The 26,809-nt window shown below is 41.0% G+C and overlaps 1 protein-coding gene across 6 annotated transcripts in view; it reads left to right on the top strand.

Moving 5' to 3' along the window:
* The first annotated feature begins 450 nt into the window (after positions 1-450).
* ano3 (anoctamin 3) overlaps positions 451-26,809 on the top strand; it is a 43,780-nt gene continuing 17,421 nt past the window's right edge. The window contains exons 1-8 of one of the 6 annotated variants that reach the window (XM_085166329.1): positions 451-702; positions 14,437-14,643; positions 21,275-21,405; positions 21,530-21,685; positions 21,777-21,877; positions 22,002-22,046; positions 25,402-25,536; positions 26,104-26,210. In XM_085166329.1, the coding sequence (XP_085022455.1) occupies positions 657-702; positions 14,437-14,643; positions 21,275-21,405; positions 21,530-21,685; positions 21,777-21,877; positions 22,002-22,046; positions 25,402-25,536; positions 26,104-26,210 (928 nt within the window). In that variant the 5' untranslated portion in view covers positions 451-656. Of the gene's footprint in view, positions 733-14,436; positions 14,644-16,041; positions 21,686-21,776; positions 21,878-22,001; positions 22,047-25,401; positions 25,537-26,103; positions 26,211-26,809 lie in introns of those variants that run through there. The other 5 variants (XM_085166328.1, XM_085166327.1, XM_085166326.1 and 2 more) reach the window with 5 other exon arrangements.

Raw genomic sequence — 26,809 nt, 5'->3', positions numbered from 1 at the left:
TTCATGTGTCCCATGGCTTGAGAAAATTAGAGAGGGAAAGATAGTATTTTTACATTTTCGTATTTTTCGTTTTGTTATAAAAAGGCTGATTGCAGTGTCTCAAATGTGAATTCAACTTAATAAGAACAAACAACAACGTCCCCATGATTACATATTTTTATCTGTGATATTTGGGAAGCAGTAGCCTGTACTGCATTATATTTAACTTAATACTGGGTCCACGGCTGTGGGGTTTTTTCTGTTTTGATAAGTGCAGCTTTCAGCAGGAGGATAACTGGAGAGCAAATCAAATTTGTCGACGGTCCATTTGCAATTTGCTGTCCGTGGTAATTTCCCGCAGCTTTAGTAAATCAGCACGGAGGAGGACAGGAGGTGGACGCGTCCATCTCAGGACCTCCCCTACCTCCCGTCGCCATGACAACAGCCGTGGATGGTGGCGATAGGGGAGCGGAGGGGGGTGTTGGGGTAGGGGGGTGGGAGCTTGCATAGAGGAGACAGGTGTTGCTGGCGTTTGCGCATCGCCAGTGAGCTCGTTTGGCAGGATGGGAGCTGAGGGAACACCTACACAACCCCGCCACAGTTTCCCATGTTTTCCGCAGTTTTGCGTTTTTTAAATACGGAATTTGATTTGCGCTGGGAACCAACTGAACGCCGCCATGGTGCACCACTCGGGCTCAATCCAGTCCTTCAAGCAGCAGAAAGGTTTGTGGATAACGTCAGGGGAAATTCAAGGTGTCTAGATGTAATTTTCTTTTTTGTCGTTGTTTTTAGACGAGTGTGGCTACTTTTTTTCTCTTGTTGAACAGTTTGTGTGTGAAGTGGTGCTCGGAGGTAATGGTCTCTCCACTTGCTGTTAGTGTGACGCAGAGTTGGAAGCTTTGCAGCCTCGTCCTCCTGGGAAGAAGCCTGTTTCTGAAACCTGCACTTTTGGTATTTTGTCCGCTACTTGACGTTGCACCGACAGTCTTACCCACGTTTTTATTATAAAGGTCCAGCCTAGTTAAATAAAACCGTACAGGTCAAAATGATCAGTAATTTAAAACAATTTGAAAGATCAACAACTTGAAACTTGAAGCACGTTTGGTAGATTTAAGTGGAAAGCTGCGGGTTCTCAGAGAAAACACATCTCTGCGCAGTTCATACAAAAAAAATAGCCCAGTTTCTAAACTTGTGTTCATATCCATGCTCATATGAATGAGTAGGACAAGAAGGTAATAACCAAACTTAATATTCAGTTGTGCTTTGAAGGGGAAAAATAAATAAAAACCATTCTGTTCAGATCTGTTCAGAAGCATGCCAGATAGTTTGTGACAAAGTGATATGTTTGTGCCCTGAAACCTGCGAGGAATAGCTTCCTTCAGCGTTTTCTGGCAGTCGTTTTTTTTAATGAAGCTGTTAAAAGTTCCTGTAATGCAGTCAAAATAGAGGGAAAAACAGTCAGATTTAATTTCTCCATGTTGGTGTGCTGTTGGTTGTTTTGCATTTTGGACAGGTACTCTTTTTACACACAGGACAAACTGTTCTGTAAAAGAAAGCTACTTCGTGTCTGCACACTGCTGCAAATCTGTGAGTAAAAAAACCCAAAAATCAGTGCCACATACAACAGCTTCTAACTGCAGCTTGATTACACTGCTGGGCCAGTATTGATTTTACACCCTAAGTAGGGTTCCTTGGGGGAAATTAGTGCTTCTTCAATGCTTTGTGGTTCTTGCTGTCTAAATTTAGAAAAACAGTGAAGAAAGAGCTTGTTTTTCATGCTGAGCCAGGCTAATAAATGGGGAACAGTTACCTTTTTTGTTATGCGTACCCAGCTGAAGATGGGAAGGTGCATCCCCTGGCTTCTGATGAGACATTGCCGAGCACCTCGACCTCATGAGTGGGGGATGCCCTGCTGGGAAAGGCTGCTCTTGTTCACCTCTCTGGGTTTATTTTGGGTTCTTTGTTTAATCGTGCAAATCGTTCGTTTGTTCAGTTATTACAGTGGGGCAAAAAAGTATTTAGTCAGCCACCGATTGTGCAAGTTCCCCCACTTAAAATGATGACAGAGGTCAGTAATTTGCACCAGAGGTACACTTCAACTGTGAGAGATAGAATGTGAAAAAAAATCCATGAATTCACATGGTAGGATTTGTAAAGAATTTATTCGTAAATCAGGGTGGAAAATAAGTATTTGGTCACCTCAAACAAGGAAAATCCCTGGCTCTCACAGACCTGTAACGTCTTCTGTAAGAAGCTTTTCTGTCCCCCACTCGTTACCTGTATGAATGGCACCTGTTTGACCTCATCATCTGTATAAAAGACACCTGTCCACAGCCTCAACCAGTCAGACTCCAAACTCCGCCATGGCCAAGACCAAAGAGCTTTCGAAGGACACCAGGAAAAGAATTGTAGACCTGCACCAGACTGGGAAGAGTGAATCTACAATAGGCAAGCAGCTTGGTGTGAAAAAAATCAACTGTGGGAGCAATCATCAGAAAATGGAAGACATACAAGACCACTGATAATCTCCCTCGATCTGGGGCTCCACGCAAGATCTCATCCCGTGGGGTCAAAATGATCATGAGAACGGTGAGCAAAGATCCCAGAACCACACGGGGGGACCTGGTGAATGACCTGCAGAGAGCTGGGACCAAAGTAACAAAGGTCACCATCAGTAACACACTACAACGGCAGGGAATCAAATCCCGCAGTGCCAGACGTGTTCCGCTGCTGAAGCCAGTGCATGTCCAGGCCCGTCTGAAGTTTGCCAGAGAGCACATGGATGATACAGCAGAGGATTGGGAGAATGTCATGTGGTCAGATGAAACCAAAGTAGAACTTTTTGGTATAAACTCAACTCGTCGTGTTTGGAGGAAGAAGAATACTGAGTTGCATCCCAAGAACACCATACCTACTGTGAAGCATGGGGGTGGAAACATCATGCTATGGGGCTGTTTTTCTGCCAAGGGGACAGGACGACTGATCCGTGTTAAGGACAGAATGAATGTGGCCAAGTATCGTGAGATTTTGAGCCAAAACCTCCTTCCATCAGTGAGAACTTTGAAGATGAAACGAGGCTGGGTCTTCCAACATGACAATGATCCAAAACACACCGCCCGGGCAACAAAGGAGTGGCTCCGTAAGAAGCATTTGAAAGTCCTGGAGTGGCCTAGCCAGTCTCCAGACCTCAACCCCATAGAAAATCTGTGGCGGGAGTTGAAAGTCCGTGTTGCTCGGCGACAGCCCCAAAACATCACTGCTCTTGAGAAGATCTGCATGGAGGAATGGGCCAAAATACCAGCTACTGTGTGTGCAAACCTAGTAAAGACCTATAGTAAACATTTGACCTCTGTTATTGCCAACAAAGGTTATGTTACAAAGTATTGAGTTGTATTTTTGTTATTGACCAAATACTTATTTTCCACCCTGATTTACGAATAAATTCTTTACAAATCCTACCATGTGAATTCATGGATTTTTTTTTCACATTCTGTCTCTCACAGTTGAAGTGTACCTCTGGTGCAAATTACTGACCTCTGTCATCATTTTAAGTGGGGGAACTTGCACAATCAGTGGCTGACTAAATACTTTTTTGCCCCACTGTATTTCCTTCTGTATTGATGCATCAGAGAAAATCCTACATTATAAAATTTTATAAGCTCAGAATAATGACCTCGTGACTTCAGTCAGCGCTCCAGAGGACTATATCAGATTTATGTTAAAGTTTGTAACCCAGAGGACCCACTCAATATTTCAGTGGCTGTTAAGTGCACCATTAAAATAAACGCGAAGGTGGTGAATTTTGGCTCACAAAGACCTGCTAAAGCAAAACTCAGCGATTATATTGCAGGTGTGTATGCAGAAATGAAACAGGGGCTTTGCAGAAAATCCTGTCATGTAGTGGAATCAGAAGCAATCGGAGGCATAAGTGGATAGTGTGACGTTAAAGCGATGAGGACGCAGATTGGAAGAGAAAGAGGATGTTTAATCTCCTATAATGATGCAACCCAGAGGTCCTGCCAGGCTTGTATAATAGGATCCTGAATTGTGTAAACAGTGGGTAAAAATGTGCCATCTGTGCAGAGGTACGTTTACGGTCAGGCTGTCCGGCTCAACTGCACGTGACTGACAGACGTGTCCATGGAGCTAATTATAAATGTCATAAACCATTCATTCATGTATTTTAAAGTGTTTTGCTGTTGGCATTTAAAAGTTTAATCGAAGCAGTGACCATGCTATGTTGTTCTTTGAAACCAGACTGATTAGAGACCAAGTATTTTTTTAATTGGTCATTCACCAGTTTCTCAAGCACTTTAGCTGGGATGCAAACTTTAGAAATGGGTCGATAGTTATTTAATAAAGTGGGATCACCACCTTTTGGTAAATGTAACACAAAAGTTCTTCTCCAAATATCAGGAACAGTATAAGAATATTTGACACTGTTCGGGCTAATACCAGCAGTGAGGTGCAAGAAATATGGAGGGAGGTTATGAAGACCTGCTAATTTTTTTAGGATTGAGGCCTTTTACAGTCTTTAAACTTCACTGACAGAAAATAGAGAAAATTTGATAATTGAGAATACAGTTATTGGGCAGGAAACATTTTTAAATGGGGAGCTGGAAGAAATAAAGTATCTGTTAAAGCAGTTCAGCATTTTTCAAATATGAACTTAAGACTTAAAGTCATTGCAACCCATATATTGCAATGAGCCAATGAGCCAATGAGCCACAATCATATGGGGCGATCGTGGCTCAAGAGTTGGGAGTTCGCCTTGTAATCGGAAGGTTGCCGGTTTGAGCCCCGGCTTGGACAGTCTCGGTTGTTGTGTCCTTGGGCAAGACACTTCACCCGTTGCCTACTGGTGGTGGTCAGAGGGCCTGGTGGCGCCAGTGTCCGGCAGCCTTGCCTCTGTCAGTGTGCCCCAGGGTGGCTGTGGCTACAATGTAGCTTACCATCACCAGTGTGTGAATGGGTGGATGACTGGATATGTAAAGCGCTTTGGAGTCCTTAGGGACTAGTAAGGCGCTATATAAATACAGGCCATTTACCATATCCTATTTATTTTTAGCCCTTATTTGAGCCTTTATTTTGCAAATAGTAATTGTTTTGTGATGGACTTGCAGGCCTAGGCCCCTGCAGCCTTTCAGCATATGGGTCGCTTGCTCAAACAGATGACATATAGTTTTAGCTCCATTGCCTGTTTTTTAAATGCTTTTAAAGCTATTGTAGCCTAATTCCACTGTTTAACCACACGGTTCATTACACAAAAAAAAAGGTGTGAGGGCTGAATCAATTATTAGTGCACAACAGAGTCGCCAAAACGGCAATTTTATGACAGCTGAATAAATGCATTGAATACTGCTGCGTGTTAAATCAAGCTTAGGGATGCGTTATTGCACTCTGCTGTGGATTTATCACTTGGAAGGTGTGCACTGAAAATCCGCCACCCTTTGCCATCTAATGGCTTTTAAGATCGTTCAAGGAAGCTGTTTGCACCAAAATTCTCATATGACTCATATCATTAGAATAGCCTTCACACCATGTTTTACTGGCTAGGCCTGATAAGGGACGGATGAATGGGAAAAGTGCCCTTGCTCTATGTGTTATGTCTCTTGTTCAGGTCCTTCTAATTAAATGAACTTTCCAAGAGGTGATACATCTTCAATGCCTGATGAAGCATTAAGCTTTAGAAGCTTAGAGTTAAGGCAACCTTAAATGCTGTGAAGAAAAACAAGACTCGAAGACTCTCCGGACTTTACTCAGCAATGTTTTAAGACTTAATTTCTCATCATCTGGAAGTGGGGAGTCATTACTGTGTATGAAAAAGAAATGTGGTAATCTGTGTGTCTTCAGTCAGTGTTAGCAGGTCTTTAAATGTAAAAAGTATTGGTTTATTAAAGATGGCATCATTTTGTGCTTCAAACCTGTGTGCCATTCTCCCAGTAACTTAAATGTGTGTCTGTGGTCGTAGTGTCATTGTGTTTCTGAGGTCTGGGCAATCTTTTCCACAGTGTGATCATCATATCGCCTCCCTGTGTGATCAGCAGTAACTGTCGCCATCATCCCTGGGGGTGTATCACAAAAAAAACGCAAACAACACTCTCACCAGAACTGCTGACACACACACACATTTTGAAGTTTATTTCCCACTCACAGCATGATAACAAAGAATAGAGGCTATACCAGCGGGAAAGCCTCCTTCGCATACAGTGGTGAATGATTTAATTTACTGTTGTGGATGGATACATCGGCCGGACAGCTAAAACACTGTGAAGTCATAACATGCCCGGTTCTTTATTTTTCTTTGTCCCTGCATGTCTTCCTCTCTGTTTTCATATCAGTAAAATGAGCAATCCCCACACACAGCAGACTCTTTGACACCTGCCTAGTTTTTGAAGGTGAAGACGGAGGATGAACGTGTATTTCTGCAAAGGCTCAAATGCAATAAGCTTCAAATCAAGCCAGCAGACACAAACTGCACTCCTGCTGTTGTCCTGATGATGATGATGGATCAGTGTAACTCCTCTCCAGACGCACATTCATCTCAAAGAGGAGAGACGTGAGCTTGAACTTCTGCGTGGGTGCCCAGACAGGTTTCTGTAGCAAGTGTCAGTTATTTATACGCAAGGATGCTGACATGAAACTATAGCAGGTTAAATATAATGTGAACCTTATAATGATGATAATAATAATAGCTGAGTACAGTAATAGGGCTGCATGCAGAAATTTGCAGTGATTTGAAAGCTGTTACCAGTCACTCCACCCCATCATCCACCCTAATGCAGAGAGCTTCGACCTATTGTGTTCCAGTGTTCACAAGCAAAACGGCTTTTTGTAGATCTGTGTCCTTTAACTTTAGCAGGCAGTTAAGTGACTACAGTATCGACAGTGTCTTACTCACCAAAAACACTCTGACATTGCACTCAGGATCATTTCCAGTTGATAGGAGGATGGAGGCAGCTGGGCAAGGTAGTGCTTCAAATGATTTCAGAATATATTCTACTGTGGCCAGGCTTCATGTCAAGTATTGTTCAAATAAGCTTTTACCTGACACCAGGGGGAAACTGTGGACTTTCATGTGGACCTTTACAGGATATTGCAGACACTGAGCAAGTCCTCTCACCGGATGTGGATGAACAAGAACCAGTTGGATAATGAACATATGTGATTTCCCTTCACAGCTCACCCTGAAAGGCTCTTTGAACCTCGTGAGGTCTTTAAAACAAGACAGAGGCCCCATCGTGCACTTGGCTGGAGTATTGGAGTATTCTGTCTGCGCACAGGCCCGTACTAGCCTGCAGATTTTCGGACCTCGATCATATTTGTTTTTTTACATACTTTATGCTCCTTAGAGAAGGTGCATTTGTTCATTCCCATGTGCTGTTGCCTCGGCGTTTTATTGCAAATGTCAAGTCTGATGGTGCTTGATCCTGCAAACCTATGCATGAGTAGGTTTGGGTAATCTAGAATCGTACTGTTTAATTTGTGAGGTGTTTGAAGGAAAAGCTAATTGTGTTGGTCACAAACGTTAATCCAGGCCACAGTGGTGGTGAGGGAGAGGCCATAGTTGTTATTTCAGGGCCATTTTATTATGGTAATCAAAAAAAACAGTGTTTGTCATCGGACATAAATGAAATTAGTTTCTAAAAAATGAAACTGATGAATGGTTTACTACATGAGCTTTTCTTGTTGCTGCCCCACTTCCGTATGTCTGTTTTAATGGAGGGATTCTATTCTTGAAGTTAAACCAAGCTAAACGCTACAGTTAAGAATCACGTGGGCTTTGAAACACGCTGCCAAACTCTCGAGAGACAACATCAGTCACATTAACACAGACTTCTAAACAAGTCTGTCCCAGCAGCTAGCAGAGAGAGCACTCAGGTCACATTATTATAATATGAACCGATTCTGTCAAGATTTTATTATATAAGAAAAACATGAAATATTACACACCCAGAAAGTACAGTAAAATATAACATTAATGGTGATGATGATAACAAGAAACACTCTGAGAGTGCAAATCTCCCCCGGGCAGCTCACTCTCTGGGTATTGTTTACTTTTAAGGGAATATTTGTTTTCTTTGTAGTAGTGCAGGAAAATAATGTATTTTGAAAGAAACGCAGATGTGAAATGTGAAAGTGAGGTCAGAGGTCAAATGTGTATAAAATGCATCCTTGAATGTGATATTTAGAAACACCATATACCAACATCATTTTCTAAATGTTCCCAAACAAGCAAAGGCAGCAGAATTTCAAGCATAGCTTTAAAGATAAAAGACATTTTATGAAGATTTGAATTTATTTGACCTTGAAGAAAAGGTCAGAGGTCCAAATTAATGTGATATTAAGAATGCTGTCGAACGGCAGTGAGAAACATAGTTTTGAAAAGCTGTATATAGCAGTATTATCACTTTGACCATCACATCAATCTAGTGGCCTCAGATGAAAAGTCAAAGGTCAAATGTGACATGATATTTTAAATATTTCTACAATAACAGTATACACCACACTTGGTTATTCAGGGTTTTTATCCAATTTTGACCAATAAATCATTGAGTTGACATTTAAAAACAATTCACATCCTAGAAAATAAATGTGGACGTTCACGGAAGAAGAAGAAAAAAGCTTCATCATAAAAAAACTACAAACAAGGTTACATGATTACAGTTGCAGTGATCTATTCTGACCAACTCTCTGTGAGAGAGAGGGTTTGACAGCATTTATCCAGTTTTACTTTGTTTTGCTTTTAGAGATGAAATAACAGAAGTGCCTTCGGGTGAAGTGTATTTTCCTTTTGAGATACTCCTGCTGTTTTTTCATCGGAGGCCACACATAGCACTTAACCAAAGTGATTGTGTGTCAAATGTGAATAGAGAAAAAAATAATGAAAAACTCAATTATCTATAAATCACCATGTGTCTTGAAAAAGTATATATTAATTAAACATCATGAAGAAAATAATGGTGATCCAGCATGGAGGAGTGACTCGCTTTGATAATGTAAAAATTGTTATCTTAGGATGCAATGAAAATGTAAACTAATCAATATGAATATAATCTAATTTTTAAATGTAATTTGGTCTGATTAATATTTTTCCTTTGTAATCTGATGACACACTCCAAGTGATGTTTAATCCTTAAGTACCTAACCCCAGCATTGTTTGAAAAGGCCTTGATGCAGTGTTCCTAATTTGAAAGCTGTGACAGCGAAAGTGTTATAAGCTGAACAAGGATGAATAATTCAAAGGGTAAAACGAGGAAACTTAGAGGCATGATGGGAAACAGCCCACTAACCTGAATTCTCTTTGTGCAATATCCTTTCACATAAAGCCTCAATGCCTCATAGCCCTTTTCAGTGATAGCGGACAAAAGTGACTCAAAGTGACATCCCGCAGAACTTTACGTCTGTTTCACCGCACTGTTTTTAATATCTCACTGCTTGTACCTGATCATCAAATCCTTACTGTTTTTCAAATCAACCGCTTGCTCTTCCAGCTGGCTCAGAGTACAATCGCTGCATTCACACCTAGACACAGTGCTGTGAAGCTGTCAGGCGTACGCCAGACTTATCATATCATGACAGAATTAATCAAGAGGAGCATAATGGTCTGATAATCATCCTCCTTTCTTGACTTTAGCATTTGTCACTAACATTTGGAGGCAGTAATAGAGTACACAGTATACAATCAAACAGGCACATGTATACGGTATCATACCCACACACACGGACAGACCTGAAAAATCCTTTTAATCGCACATTAAAAGACCGTCATGGACAAGCTGCACAGGAGAGATCCAAATCCCAGATCACGACCCTCCCTGAAGCTCGTCCAGCTTCACGTCAGATGAGCCTGAGTGGGTGTTTGCGAGAGTGCACAGAAACTGTCTTAGAGACTTTGTTGTATGCTGATGCAGAGAGAATCTGGAGGTGTTTTTTAACCTTATCACCTCACAGCGAGCGTCTTTTTCTCTGAATAGTGGGCGAGCAAAACTCGGACGTGCACACATGCACGCACAGTCCGAGCATGCACATGGGATTAACTTTGTCCTCACAAACCAGTTTAAGCCAGAACACAGCGAGATTAAGCATTACTAGATGAACCCCTTTTATATTTATGTCTTACACGGTGCACCGTCTTCAGATGCTCTGACAGCAGAGTACATAGATTCATCCTGCATGACAAAATTGGGCCAATATTATTGATCAGGCCAGTGATTGTCAGATAACTATTATTATATCTCTAATATCCACAGTCTGATTTGAATGGTGCTTTTTCCATCTCTAAATCATCTCAATTTCCACAGAAGCAATTTCACACAACACCAACCCCAATTTGTGGGTCTATTTTAAACTTTGAGGACCCATTGAGACCACCAAGCAGTGCCCCCACAGACCAATTAGCTCACTTTGCTCTGACGTAACATCTCAGACATGTTGAGTCTTGCTGCTGTCTTTTAAAATAATCGGGACATTGTTTGACTTTTTTAACCTTTATGCATAAACATAAGAGATTCAACACAGAGTCAGCTTATTGGACAGTTACATTGTATAAGGATACAGCCACTCTTTAATCTAATCCACTGTGACCAGTACACTTTAGGCCTCTAGCCACTTAAGCTCTCAATGATTTACTCCAGTCATAAAGCAAAACACGCCGCTGAGCCTTTTTGCTAACCGGACCGAAAAAGCTCTGTTTTCTTTTTAAATGTCAGTGCAGATGTAATTGTCACAATAAGTCTCCCTACAGAACAAGTGCTTGACAACCTACAGCTCTGAGTTGATTAGAAATATCGAAAGTCCTTCCAGAAACAAGTCTTGTCACTAGTCTTGCCATCTTTAAATGCCTCTGGGAACTTAGTTGCTCAGTTAAACTTTTCCCCAAAATAAGGTTTTAAAACTTGGAAGTTGTGCCTCTACAACTGTCTTTTGAATTGATTTATCCCACGGATTTCACTCTCTGCATGTAATGACTCTCTCTGATAATGCCTCTGATTAAACTGACTGAAACATTAAGCGTGCTAAGGAGGAACCTTTGTGATCCCATGTTGTTATGAGCCTGAGGACAAATTACATGATGGAAACAAAAAAATAATTTCCAGCTTCCCCATGTCGTGTTTTTGCTGACCATTCAGATTTATTATTAATCGACGCTCCTGAATGGAGTGGATTTCAAGCTGTAAGCACAATTTTGCTTTAATGCATTGAAGTTTTTCACTTTAGTAATTCATTGTAGATGTTAGCTATAGCTTACGACTTTCATTCATCTCATATCTACGGGGTTATTGGGGGAACGAACACCGTGATTGGCCGACAAGCTTGCATATTAAACTGCTTTATTCTCACTCAGTGCTGAAAAATCCCGTGATGGTTGGTTGAATGTTAAAAAGCATCAAGGGTCATTAAGTTGTTTCCGATTCGAAGCTTGCATATTTTTTTTTATTTCCCCTTTGTCTTTGGAGCTGGGGATTAATGCTGCACATTTACAGTTAAATTCATTAACTGTAAATAATGAAGAGCAACAGGATGCTTTAAACTTTAAAAGGAGAAACTATAACATACAACTTTTCATCGGGCTATAACCTTTTAAAGTTGGGCCCTTGGCAGAGCAGCCACTGTGGCCTGATTTGCCAAAATGACCCTTGTTTATATAAAGCAGTCTGCTGCCTTAGCCTACGGGCAAAGGCAAATTTCTCAGACTCCAGTGTTGCCAGCATATCTCCAGATAGTTAAAAAATGGATGTCTGGCTCAAGACATCCTACCGTGTGCATTAGTCATTGTTTACAAATGCAGATGATTTCAAAAATCTTATAAGAGGCGAAACTGTTGTCATGCAGCAGCAAATGGATTTCAGATTGTATATCAGCAAATTTAATCCCTCTTTTGCTTTCTACATAACTCGCTTCAGTCCAAACTCTTAATAATCCATTCAAACCTTTTATTTTTTACACTCCTACATTTATCTATTTCATCCATAAAAACTACAAGTAAATCCTTCTTAAACCTCATCACTGATTTAAATTTAGTCTACAAGCAGACTCTAAACAGAAACCAGGTCTGATACCAAGCATCTTGTAAATTCTGCATATTCGCATGTAAATATCTGTTTATTAAGATTGTGCAGACCAGCCCAGTCCAGAAGAAAAAAAGAATCAATTAACTTAAAGCGGTGCTCTTTCATTACCAGACTTTATTTAAACGATATTAAGCATGTTAATAGTGGAAACTTGGTCTCCAGCTGCTTCCAAGCTTTCCTCCTTGTTATGTCATCAAGGAAAGCCCACACCACATAGGGGTCAGTTTGGTCCTTCCTGCTTTTAAACCAGAGAAAGTGCGGCCTAGAAGACAGGTGAGAAACACGAAAATGAATTAAAATCTTCTTCAAGATCTCATATATGACCGTGTGTTCAGCATAACACTCACAGATTTAAATGCTTAACCTGCAGCACGATGGAAGAATAAGGATGACTGCGGTCGACGAACACTGCGTGCCACGTCCTCTTTAATTTACAGGGCCTCCCCATGACAGTCCCATTAAGCTCAATGTCATGAAAATGACATTACTGAACAGCTTGCAGCTCGGGCCCTCACTGTACAGAGAGTAAATGATCAATTCATGTTTCACTTGAATGTTTCAGGAAGGTCAGTGAGTGAATTCATCACTGGATGTGAAAAGAAGTCACGTTCCCATCTAAAGGCAACGCCTTAATTTCGTTAATGAATAAGTCAGGAGCTGCAGAGCTGAGGCTGAAGGTCATTTACAGTGTTCTGTTTCAACTGATGGCCATTCATTATTCTCATTAACTTCTCTCTTTACAGTTCATCGTCACAGTGATGAATATTCTGTTAGCGCAAAGCTAATCGGGGTGTAGAACAAGTTAATGTTATTAAATGTTTATTTGTTCAGGCGGTTGGAGTGCTAAGGCACTGCTGGTCTCGAGGTACTGGAGTGTGTCATTTGATGGAAATGAGGGAGTGCTGATGGTTTTAATGCACTATGAAGGACAGACATTATCAGTGGAGCCCATAAAAAAGTGGACCTTTTGACAGAGATTTCTCCTTCCCTTTGTTTTTGTTTTTTTCATCCCCTCTCGTGATTTCAGGGCACTCAGTTTTTTTTATGTTTTGTTGTTATTATTACTGGTCATATATGCTGTTTTGTAAGATACAAGCAAATATAAAAATGGTGAATGCAAAGCAGATACAAGCAAGGAAGTAAAAGGATAAGATGAATATTTTATATAAACTTGTAGCAGGTTGACTAACTCTCGTGTTGCCTCAGTGATGATTCATGATCTGCTTTCCATGGGGAGTTTGCATGTTGGTGTTGGTGTTGCTTTTCTCTGGGTGCTCTGGTTTCCTCCCACAGTCCAGAGACAAACACTTTAATTAAATGTTGATTCTGAATTGGGCTGTTAGTCATGTGATGTAGCTGTTAAAGGTGTAACCCTACATCTTGCCTAATGTCAGCTGGGATAGATTTCAGCCCCACTGTGACCCTGGTTGGATAAATGATTAAGACAATGGATGGAAGCCTGATAGGAAACAGCGGAAAGAAACTCATTATTGCTATAATGGATGTACAACATGTCAAGTTCTTCTTACTTTAACATCTTACCAGGGGTGTTATTTTACTGTTTATTGACTTCAGCTGCTTTATTAAAGAGATAATCCAGTCATGCGGTGTTTATTATATTATATAAAACTGGCTGACCCAGAAGAGCTGGATATATTAAAGAATTATCCAAACTGATGCAACATCAAATGTCCAAACTGAAATGCCATCATTGTGGTGATTTCCACAATGTTGTACAAGCATTGAAATTGGAGAACAGCATTACATGACTGTTGTCCACTTAGCCATAACTAGTAAGCTTACTTTCTGTTGAGCGGTGCTCCTTTCATATTTTCTTATCACTTTCTCATTCATTAGCTACTATGCTACTAGCTGTCAACATGTAATCTAACGGTGTGAGTTGTGATCAGACCTCTTCCCTGATTATTTTCAGAGACTTTCGTGGTAATACGTGTAACCACCACATACCACACGGACTTTAGAGTACCACTTTTGTAGTATTGCTGACTTATAATGAAGTGCTGATGTAGTGGTGAGTAGTTCTCTCTGCATAATTTTTGTTTTTTTGATGCCTCTTTGAGAGCTTCATCAACGAGCGCAGCCAAAGCCAATCCATCCTTTAATGCAAGTGCATCTGATTAAAACATATTTGTATTATTCTGTTTGCTGTATATAGAAATATAAAATTAACAGTGGATCTGAGCATAAATTGTACAATATGACATAAAACTAAGTGTATAAAACACTTTCTTTTTCTCCATGAGCTAATCTGAAAAACTCATGCTCATTCACTCATTTTTTCAGGCTTGGGAGATTTCCGACTGCACTTCTTTCTTTTAAGCAACTATTGACATGAACTTTTCCTCCGTTTCTTTTTCCTCAGGCATGCACACAAGCATCAGCGAGATCCTGAAGGAGAAGAGCCTAAAGCCGTCTCGCCGCAGTCTGCCCTGCCTGGCCCAAAGTCAGACTCATCCACTCAACCTCAACCACTTCCTGTCTGTGCCTCTGAGCCCAGAGCCTAAACCAGAGATTGAGGGTCTGAGTCAGAGCATCAGCACTTCCTGCAGCCTCCTCCCCCCACAGACAGGTCAGTCCACTGTCAGTAACTCACACATTTCTATACCCATTAGTGGACGAGATGCTTCAGTTATTAGAGAGCGCCTACATCAATTTAAATTGATCTTGCGAGATATTGAAGCTCACCATGAAAGTATGTGCACACTTTAACATTACAATATTATACAACTGTAGGTTTAATCACCGTGTCTTGTTTGCTTTTAATTTGTGACTTCTGCTCTTCTTTGCTGGCCAAAAATAAATAAATGAAAAAAATAACTTAAAAAAAAATTCTTGTTTTTGTTGACGAAGCTTTATTTTTTATTTTTATTTTTTTTAAAGATCCCCAGCGATCATGGTCTACAGGGCCTCCTAATAAATATACAGTGGAGGAAATAATTTCTTGATCCGGTTAATGTGCTTCTTCTTTAGTCACTCGTTTGTTTTTTGGTGGTATGATTGCATGTTTTGGGTCACTGCCATGCTAGAAGACCAACAGTTCTGGCTGAGGGAAGGAGGTTCTCTTCCAGATTTTATGGTACATGGCCCCGTCTAATGGCCCCACAGTGACGTACAGTTATCACGTACTCTAGCACAAGAACAGCTCAAAAACATAACGTTTACATCTCCATGCTTGATGGGAAGTGTTCTTTGGGTTTATACTCAGCATTCCTCTTCCTAAAGAATTATTTCCCCCAGTGTAAGTTTTTTCTGTGAAGTAATTCTGTTGTATACATCACAGGTTGTACAATATTTCCAAAAAAACAAAAGCCTCTTAAATGTTTTCACCATTATTGCCTTTCATTGTCTGAATGGCATGTTTAATTATTTTCTCCGTACTGTGGACTGATTGTATTGAACTTTAGGTTCAACAGGAATTGAGCTGGTCACTACACAGATTTTTATATTGATGGTGGTATTTAAGGCTTGTGTGTAATATTGATGGAACAGATTGTGTTAATGCTGCAGGAGATTTAGAAAACACTGCTCAAAGTTGCAGCTGCTCGGAGCACGTTCCGAGGGAATGCGATAGCGTGGGAAAATGCTGGTAATATAAATACAGTATATTATTGTTATGGGCCAGTACCACGGATGTGCCTGCTGGAGAGGAAAATTACTCTGTCTCATTAACAGCTTCAAGAATATTTAGAGGCCACAGACAGTGAGAGTGCTATTTTTTTCACAGCATGAAAACTAGTGCATGCAGCACTTCAGCATATTGGTATTTTCCTGACCTTGAAATGCCCTTTGTCTGCATACTTGTTATTTTGGTGCGGAGTGCAGTGTGCAAAAGTGGGACTTGATATAAGAATTTCACGCTGTCTGCATGAGGTGTTTCTATTCTGGTGTAAACCGTCTCTTTGACACTGTGCTGGAAATAGTCGTGTGAGGAGCAGGTCTGAATTTTTTTTTTTCCTTTTTGGCTCAGAGTGCAGACAGAAGGAGAGAGTGTAGACAGAGCAAAAAGCAGGAGCTGGTAAACAAGGAAGATCATCCATCAACAGTTTCCCACCTGTGGAAAGTGACAGATGTTTTTCAGTGGTTCTCAAGCTGGAAGACAAACTGCTAGAGAACTGAAAATGTACAGCGGGTTATATTTTACTGCTATTGTTATCATTTTATCGCACCTTGAAACAGGAACTACAGGCATAAAAATCCACACAATTTTTATTTGAATGAGAACTTGAACAGTGGCCACATTATATAAAGACAATTAGATCACACTTCACCTTAAAGGGACACATTCTGCTCATTATTCCACCTCCTTACGTGTACAGAATGGTGACAACTGCACGCTCAAGAAACCCTGCAGCCACTTTGGTCCTTCGAGCCTGATATGCCGCACCTGCATGACATGGCTGCCTCCAGAGATCAGGATGATGCACGAAGTCCCCGTCCTAGCAGGATCCATCGAATCCCTGGACATCTGGTGGACTATGAGTTGTCCTACCATACCCGTGGGCCAAGGCTGTCACCCAATCTAACAGAGGAGGTTATGATGGCACCATCAGACTCCCACTACACAAGGAGGCCGGATGTGGAGGAGATAAGATGGCGAAGAATGGAGGATTGTCTGATTAATATCCAGCATCAGATGTGATCTCTGCAAGTGACTGTAGCAGAGTCCCGCGACCTTAACAAACGTGTGCAGCAACTTGAGCAGCTCACCTCTCCGGTGCCAAAGGGGACATTAATGGAGGTAGAACCAATGGCTTCAGCTGTCTCTACACCAAATCCTACAGCCAGGGAGCCCGAATCAATTCAGGAGGGGGTGTCTGCCCCGAGATTCACTTCACCATGTCCTGACTATCTTCTCATACCAGTGCATCCAGCAACTCCTGCTCCACCTGCTGTAGCCAGCACTGTAGCTCCACTGGCAATACAGATGTCTGGGCCTCCTGTGCCATCGCAGACACCTCAACCAGACCCTTCCTTAGTGGCTCAGCCGGCCACTATGCAACCTTCTACTGCAAAGGAGGATTTCACTCGGGGTTTCCAGCCATGGATCCCCCCACTTCGCCCTCTGCCTCAACAGTCTCGATATGCTTAATTCCAACCTGTGCTATCTGCACAGGAGCTTAGACCTCAGCCAGGTATGCCCCCAGCAGCAAACCACGCGATATCAGAACCCAGTATGTTGGAAATGTTGATTGCATCCTCCTATGGCCTCCCTAAGCCCAAGCTCACTGTTTTCAGTTCTGGGAAGGAGAGTGACTTTGCCTTACTGAAGAAAGGACTGGATAGTGTTCTTGCGCCTCACCATTACTTGTCCGAGGATTATAAGTATCAGATCTTGCTAGATCACTTGAAGTTCCCAAGTGCATTCCAAGTGACTAAACGCTACATCCATGACCCAACTCCATATACTAGTGCAATGAGGGCTCTTGAGCAGAAGTATGGTCAGCCAAGACAACTGGTACAGAGTGAACAGCCATCCTGTGCACACCACACATAAAACCAGGTGACTCACAAGCCTTTGAAGGTTTTTCCCTGTCAGTTGCCAGTCTAGTGGGGATGCTTACCACGATGGACGGGGTGGCAGAGAGTGAACTCCACTGTGGATCCCACGTAGACCGATTACTCACCAAATCCCCTCTGAGTTATTGGGATAACTTTGCAGAGTACTGCCTTAACCGAGGGATCCTGCGGCCTGGATCAAATCGCAATTATACCCTCTACGATCTAGCCGAGTGGTTGGAACACAAGACCCAAGCAATGCAGGTCTCCCGACGGGCCACAGAGCTGTATGCCTCAGAGAAGCCCTGGTTGGAGGGGAAAGTCAGTAGGCACTTGGAAACAAAACACAAACCCAAGTTGGCCTCTGTTTATCATGGACCTGAAACCACAGCCACCAAACCACCTGCTGTGGCCCATCCAGGTCCAAAGGCTGTTGCGATGCAGAAGAAAAGAGAACGTTTCAAGCCTTACTACCCTTTCTGTGAAGGGACAGAGCATTACTGGGCTGGATGTAATGAGTTCTCATTACAGGCAATCGACATTCTTGAATCAAGGACGGTCCGCATACAGGTAGAGGGAGTCCACCAATATGCTACTCCCTTGCTTCGCCGCACGGAGTTTCCTCGGGTGAAGGCACCTCAAGAAGCTGTCATGGCTCTTCTGAGGGCCAATGAGTGTCGGCTATGCAAGGGCCCCAGCAGAGCACAGACATACAACGAGGAGATCAAAAAACTGGAGAAGGCAGGCTATCCACTTTGTACAGAATGGTGTACGTCAGTTTAATGCTGGGTGGTGCTGCAATAGTAACTATCCTCGGTCAGAAGGAGAGGCTGACATCCAGGGATTAGATTACCACAGGTGGAGTTTATTGGCGGTCAGATGGATGGTACAGGGAGGTATGGCATACAGTAGGAGGATGTGGGGGGGGGGGGGGGGGGGGGGGGTGCTATGGTGTGGTTTGTTTATGTGACGCACACCATCCCCAACAAATACAGGATGGGCTATTTGCTTCCCTTACCAGCAGCTCTCTCCTCAATCATTTAGCCCAGGAACGAACGAAGACCATCTAGCTCAGAAGTCCCATGAATCCCATCACAGCCCAGAGGCCACTGGGTAATGTAGTTCACACTAACACAGGCTTTTCTACATTACGTCTATTGTTTGACTCTACTCCGCATTATTAACAGTCCAAAGTAATCCTTACTTATCTCAGACTGGTTCTTGGTGCAACACCTCAGTTAATACACTCACAGAAAGAAGCTATTTTACCTCTCTTCCCCCTGTAACAGTACACCTGACAGAAAACAGGGAGAAACATAACCAGTCCCCCTTAAAGATAAAAAGGTTTTGAAAGTTAACATCACATTAAGTAGCAAGTACTTCTGCTCTTCTGTATTATAATGATATTTTCTCCAGATGTGAAATAAAATGGATAAATCTGCTCGCTTTTTACTTCTGAGCCTCTTCATGAATCAGCGCAACTGATCAGCTTCAAATATTCATATTAGTTTCACAGTGTGATTGGACATCTCGTCTCCTTTCGGATTTGTTTTACCACCAAATATTAGCCAGACGTCAGTCATTTTTCAACACAATACTTTTATTTCTAAATGATTAAAAAAACTACAAATATTAACTTTAATTGTGGGGAAACTTTAAACTAGCTGCTTTGTTAGGTACATCTTACAAAGTACTGAGTGTGGACCCCCTTTTCCCTTCAGAGCTTCCTTAATTCATTATTGCGTATATTCATAAAGGTGCTCGAAACATCCAACACATCCCCAAGGTGATGTATTAGATTGAGATCTGGTGATTGTGGGGGCGTTTTGAGCACAGTGAACTCGTTGTACCAGTTTGAGGTTATTTGAGTTTTGTGACATGATGTGTTGTCCTGCTGGAAGCATCCATCAGAAGATTTATCCACTGTGGTCATAAAAGGCAGGCTGTGGTGGTTAAACAATGCTCAGTCGGTACTAAGGGAGCCTAAAGTGTTCCACAAAATTATGCCACCATGAGCACGAACTACTGATTTAAGGCAGAATGGATCCATGCTTTCATGTTGTTTATGATAGATTCAGAGCCTACCTTCCCAACACTCCTGCAGAAATTGAAACTCATCAAATCAAGCAATGTTGTTCGAGTCTTCTCTTGTGCACGTTTGGTGAGGCTGTGCAAACTATATCCTCGGTTCCCTGTTGTTAGCTGACAACAGTGACTTTCTGTGTTGTCCATCTGCTTCTCTGTGTTCAGAGATGTTCTTCTGCATACATTGATTGTAACGAGTGGCTATGTCAGGTATTGTTGCCTTCCTGTTAGCTCAAAACAGTCTGGCTATTCTCTTCTGTCATCACCACCCAGAGAACTGCTGCTCACTGAATATTTCTCTCTTTCGGTCCATTTTCTGTAAACCCTGGAGACAACTGTATGTGAAAATCCCAGTAGATCAGCTTTTTGTGAAATACTCAACCCACCTTGTCTGGCACCAACAACAATGCCACATTCAAATCACCTTTCCTCCTTCTGTTATTTGGTTTGAACTTCAGCAGAAGGCACACTCTACACCTGCCCCACTTCATTAACAAGCAGTTGAGCGGGTGTACCTAATAAAGTGAGTATAAATAGAGAATTAAAACAAACTGTATGCAAACTGTGTACACCAGTAGGTATAAAGAAGGTAGTCAATTTAGCTCCTCTCTCTGGACTAGATTTGTAGACTTAGGAAGAAATGCTTTAATACTATTAATGTTTCATCCTGTTTGTGCTGGGGAACAGATATTTCCTTCCATAACCTCCCTGCATTCGACATCTGACACATGTGAAGCGAGCTGAAAACATATGGAGGTTGTTAGCCACAGCAGGTATAAATGAACCCTATGCTGCTTTTTGTCCCCGAACACTGAAGCTTTGGCTCATTCTGATCGCTCTAGAAATCCAGACGAAAGCTTCAGGTCACAGGAGCAAGGTTAGCTACAGAAAAAGAAGTAGAACCCTTCTCGTAATATGGATTTCTTATACTTGGTTTCTGCACATCAGTATCAAACAATACACTACACTGATAAGGAGGTAAAGATACAGCTGCCTGAAGAAATTAGCTAATGAGCTGTCAGATGTACCTGAGAAAGTATAACTTGTGCTGTGCTGTGAAATGCTTCATCTCCCATGTCACGCAATTACAGAGCTTGTATTATGAAGTTTGGATTGTGTCATAACAACCCACACAACAAGTATTTCTTGAGACTAATAAATCACTTTGTTTTGCACAGCAAACACATTTGTCCTCATAAAATGGTGAGCTGAAAAGCTAACACACATTTTGCTGCAGAGGAATAATCAGCAAGGCAAAAAAAGCAACGCTGGAACATTTAGAAAATGAATTTATAGCTGAATATTTACTGTTTATATTGTGTGGGCTGGACAAAATGTTATTTGGTTTGCACATATCAAGGCAGGAAATAAGATTGGGGCTTTTTAAACGTCGGTGCTCAGATCTGTTAAATTGCATCAAGGTGCCGTTTTCAACCTGACACCCACGTTTAAATAAGTTAGATTTTTATTTCGCTCAGAGCTAATGTCAGCGTTGGCAGCCAGATTAGGGAGAATATTGACTTTAGCAAGAACAAAGACCTATTGCACTTCAGGTACTCTTAGTTGTTTCTTACCAGTTCAGTAGTGTTTTTATTGGTCCTGCTGTGACTTGTGTGCAGCAGAGGATGGCAAGGATCACTTTGTGGAGGAGTCTGAAGTGAGTACGTGTGAAACGAGGGCAGACGAGTCATTTCTGCTGCACAAGCCTGTCACCCGTGCTAAATTAGAGGCCCGCACAGATTCAGTTCAGGTAACACACTCTCACTGATCCACCTGAATCATCACAAAATGTAAACTGATGATGTTCCAAGTTATTTTGGCATCAGCGCACTGAGAAGCAGTCCTTTGTTTTGGATAAAACTTTGTTGTTCCAGAGAAAGAAACCAACGGATTCATCCGGGCTCTTTTTCCGAGATGGTAAAAAGCGCATCGACTACATCCTGGTTTATAAGAAGTCGAGCCCACAGGTGGAGAAGAGGTGCACGTTTGAGAAGAATTTACGAGCTGAAGGTCTGATGCTGGAGAAAGAGGTAAATATACCTGGGAGACTTTTAGTTGCTTTAATATTTACTTAAATCTCCCTTGTTCTCAGTTCCCTGCACTCCTTTTTTGTTTCGAAAGCCTTCCTTGACGAACAACGACATCATGTTTGTGAAGATCCATGCTACCTGGGACACGCTTTGCAAGTACGCTGAGCAGATGAATATCCGAATGCCTTTCAGGTAAATAAAGAATTAACCTTTTAACTCTGAAAAAACATAAAAGTAGATGTTTTTGTTGTTGTTTTTTAAGCCACAAGCAACTTTACACAGTCTTTCTAACCTATATTCTTGTCTGTTATTAAAGAAAAAAATGCTACTTTACAGACTGGAAGAGCAAAACCTTGGGCAGGTAAGTCGATTTAAGGAATAATTTACTCTGAATACATCTGTGTCTCTAATCAAATCCATAGGCATAGGTGTGTCTGGGGGATTCAGTAGTAAGTTGGATGATGGACAGAATGTTTGAGTCTGTGAGGAACAGAGACGGTGGAAGATTGAGTAAGCCTGTTTTTGTCCTTTTGCAGCCCTCAAAGTGATAAAGTATGTGAAAGTTGAGTGTACTGTACATATAGAGCATTTATAAACATTGGAATTTTAAAGTTGGAAGGTATGCAGTAAAGATGAGTTGCAATAAATAATTGAAAAGGAAAGCTTTTAACAATAATTAACAATATCAACTACTATTCTTAACTGATTAAGTGCGGTACTTAATTTTTCCAAATACATGCCCTTTTTTATTTATTTAAAAATAATGAGTTTACGATACAACACGTTTTTAAAGGTCCAGTAAAGCAGCTCACCCAGTTCTGACTGCTTTTCTATAAAATACTCTTCATAAAAGATAAAATGGAGCCCCACAGACTTATTTGCATGCTATTTTTAGAGAGCCACATTTGCGCTTTGATGTGGTGTTCAAGTGTTGTCCAAGTTCTGTCAAGAACTCCAAATTTCCATTTCCTCTTCTCACTGGAAAGCAGACAGAAATAACCAGAAACTGTGGTAAGAAAAGAAAGAAAATGTGGTAGAACACTGTTTTAAAAAACACCATACTAAAAATCAAAACACCTGGTTCTTATATTTTTGTACACCAAACTTATTTTCCCAGTCATATAAAGGTGGCATCAAATTGCTGGATACATCATCGGTATGTGGTTAATCACTCGTGAGTGAGTCGTGCACAGCCATAGGTTTCATTAAATGCAAATGATTCTCAACTGATGGTCAAATATATTGATTTACAATATCTCCTTTAAAATATATACTCACTCATGCAGCAAAATGTTTGTTAACTTTAGTCATGGCTTATTTGTTATAATTATTTAACATTATGGAGAAATGCATAAAATTTGAAAGCTATTTTTTCAGTGGCTTTACTCACTTGATGAGAAAGAACTAAAATGATACTTGAGCAACAGCAAAGTGGACACTTAATGTCTGAGCTATGAAAGGGCCTTTGTTAAGCTCTGTAAAGGTAACGTTTAGTGAAGTGTGATACTGCTGGTGGTGGAGGACTGTTCGCTTCAATCCATTAAACTCCGAACATGCTGGGAGTGTTGTCGTTGCTGTTGTTTTGCTGTTTTGAACACAGCTTATTAGCATAGCTGAACAAGGCTAAGTGGACCTGACACACTAACTGCAGTATAAGTGCCTGCTTTAGTGTTTTATTCTACTTAAATGCCGACTGCGTTGTAGCCATAAACTAACACAATGACATATGATAGACAGACTGTAGTCAGTAGAAAATTAAAGAGGTTGACCGTACTCTGATAACTGCAGGCTTGTTTTGTTAAGCTTTCACATACTGTGTATACACACTAACCGCACGCACAAAAATCAGACAATATCACACGGACAGACAAGAATCACTCGCCCACCTGTCCAACTGAGAACAAAGCACTTCAGGGAACTAAATTAAATCTTGTGTGAGAGCGATCTTAGTCATTGTGAAGAATGAGGATCTTTATGTTTTCCTCAGCGCTCCTGCAGGCTTTCGCTAAGCTGTTGTTCTTAAAAGAAAAATCTACCCGAGCAGTAAATGAGCTTTATGTGATAACTAATGGTTTGTCTCTAACTCACATTTCTGTAAAGCTGAACAAATGGGCTGTGGCGACTGCTTGTTGGTTTGATATCAGTATCTTTACATACAGTACCTGGAGCCTTCATAACAACACATTAAACACTATCTGGCAGCAAGTACGTTTTGCAGCAGAATTGCTATTTGTATTTATCTAATGCATACAAGAACAGCAGCCTCACAAATTACTGGAGGCCTCTCCAACAAATCTGGAGAAGGCTGCATTGCCAAGCGAGCAGATTTTTAGCTGCATAGCAGAGTCACTGAAAGAGTGTCTGTCTGAAGGCTGATCAAACACTTGTCCAGACTGAAGGATTGTCAGGACATTTTGTACAGAAACTGATGGCTGCCTGAGGATAATTCCTGCTGGGACTGATATTAAAGTCAGATACATTTTATTAATAAAGCCCGGTATCAAAAACTGTGATGTCCTCTCTACCTTTAGATCCATACATCTGTTTCTTTTTGCAGCTTCTTACTACTTATGTCATCACCATTAGGTTTCAATTTATTAGATTTTAACTTAAATTTCTTTATAATTGTGAGTCGACTACAGTTAAATTTTATATGCAAATTTTTACATTTATACTGACCAGGGCATCAGCAGCAGCTCTGAGATTTTCACCTTTTTATACTTTGAAATATCTTGAAATGTACTCTTTGCATTGATGAAAATGATAATTCAGTTAACGTGTTATTGACACTAATGCACATTTACTACTTCTATAGGAATTCAGAGGCTAAGTAGGTGCCAGATGTCTGCAATTAGATACCCAGGAAAATTAATGCTTCAGCTCCACTGTATTTTTTATGGCACGACAGCAACAAGCTAATGTCCTAAAATTAGATAGTGTGCAATGTAAAACTCAGACAGGATATAAAATATGTCCAACAGTATCACCCAGTTTGTTAAATTCTGTTTTAAACTCTCAGCTTCAGCATTATTTTTCTTTTTTGGGCGCCACAAATGACCATACTTGGAACTGGGTTCAGTGCTAACGTAATACTATACATTTGGCTATTCCTGAATGGTGAATATATGGCACAGTCATACAGATAGACACTAGTGCACATTTACTACTTCTATAGGAATTCAGAGGCTAAGTAGGTGCCAGATGTCTGCAATTAGATACCCAGGAAAACCTCGTCTCTCTGACAGCACAGCTTAGATTTGCACATTGGAGATGTTTGGCATAATACACAGTGGAAATGAAAACATATGGCATGAAATAAACAATAAATAAAATTAGTTTGAGTGTATAGAGACCGCATGGAGTTCAACGAAAACTTTCCTTTTTCAAATGACTGTAAATAACTTGGGTAGATGTGTTTGTTAGCATAAGCAAAAATATAGTGATGCTATGATTTGGATTAAGCTAGCTGTTATGCTGGATCGGTCTCTCTCGGGCTCACGGGTCATGGAAATGAGAATGAAAAAAGATAATCAGACGTGCTGTCCAGCAATGCATGTACATGTGCATGTGTGTGCAAACATGCTTTTTTTGTGGTAGCGCGAAGTCGTCATGGTAGGTCAGGAGAAAAGGGTCAGGGACCTCCGTCTCACACCAAAGTAAACGATCTTCATTTAATCTGTGCTGTTAATCTCGTTTCTCTGCGTGCGCCTGTGCAGCAGGTTTCATCGGAGATGTCACCAAATCAAAAGCTGGCTTCCCAGAAATCCCATGAAGCTGGACAAAGAGGCCTTGCCTGACCTGGAGGAAACCGACTGCTACACAGCTCCCTTCAGCAGAGCACGCATGCATCAGTAAGGAGGATGTATACACACTCGTGCATGCCAGGACTCACAAACAGGATCACAGTGTTTTTACAGAGCACCAGCATTCCTAGCCCCCCCACCCCTCTTTTTAACCATCACTTCCACTCACGTCCTGAAGTCTTAATGTGGAATTTAGAAACCACGCGATGAAGTTTGCACTTTAAAGTCTTGTATATTTTATAGTTTTGCATCTGAACTTGGGAGCCATGATGATAAAGACAAGTTGATCATAAATAAGAAATTGAAATACAGCAGCAGATGTGCGTGAAATAACTTGCTTGCTGTTCCATATTTTCAAAACGTCCCTGTGATGAAAGGCATCATCTAATCTCGTCTGTCAGTGAATCATTTCCACTTTCCCTTAGCTTGTCAGCCGTTTTTTAAGGGGAAAGGGGATAATAATGTTGGGATGAATACAAGCTTTGCACCATGAATTGTGTTTTAATAACCTCCCATCGTTATCGACTCAGCTCTCATTAAAGGCCTCTGCTGAGTGATATTGATACACTGTTGCTTTATGAATAACTGAAGGAGTGTGCCGTTATTTCCTCCCAGCTTCACGATCAACAACAGAGAGACCTTCTTCTCCAATTCCACCAGAAGCAGAATAGTCCATCATGTCCTGCAGCGCACCAAGTATGAGGACGGAAAATCAAAGATGGGTAAATCACCGTGCTTTCTCCTCACATTCAGAACAATGTTCCCAGCAGCATCGCACAAATCCCATTCCGTATAACCATCTTAATGATCCATTTAGGACAATTTATCCACTGAGAAAGGAACGGAGTGTACATTTATTTTAAAAGGGAAAACGTTGGTTTCTGTTAATTTGATTTCAGAGTGATAGTGGGAGCTGCCGATGCAAAAGTGGTACAGTCTAATTTGTGTCTGATCTCTCCTCTCTTCTCCTTCTGGGCAATTGGTTTTCTTTTTTTTTCTTTTTATCTCAGCATCTTCTCTGTCTACTGCCAACATTATTTGCTGATTAAAGTTTGGCCTCAGCATCTTGGATTTATATATGTTAATATATAAATATTAACATATATAAATGGTAATATTTATAAATAACATATAAACATATATAACATATATGTTTATATGTTAATATTTTAATAGCTTTGACCACTCAGTCACAAGAATCAAATCCAAACTCCACCTTATCGCACTGTCTGGTGTTTCAGTAAATGGATGACAATGCGCTTTTGTCCTCCAGAAATAACGGTTTTAATGAGACACTCTATGGATTTGTCTCTCAATTACG

Source organism: Neolamprologus multifasciatus, chromosome 7 (genome assembly GCF_963576455.1).
Source record: "Neolamprologus multifasciatus chromosome 7, fNeoMul1.2, whole genome shotgun sequence".
Taxonomy (NCBI): Eukaryota; Metazoa; Chordata; class Actinopteri; order Cichliformes; family Cichlidae; genus Neolamprologus; species Neolamprologus multifasciatus.
The sequence above is the reverse complement of the archived record's forward strand: the minus strand, read 5'-3'. Positions and strand labels throughout refer to the sequence as shown.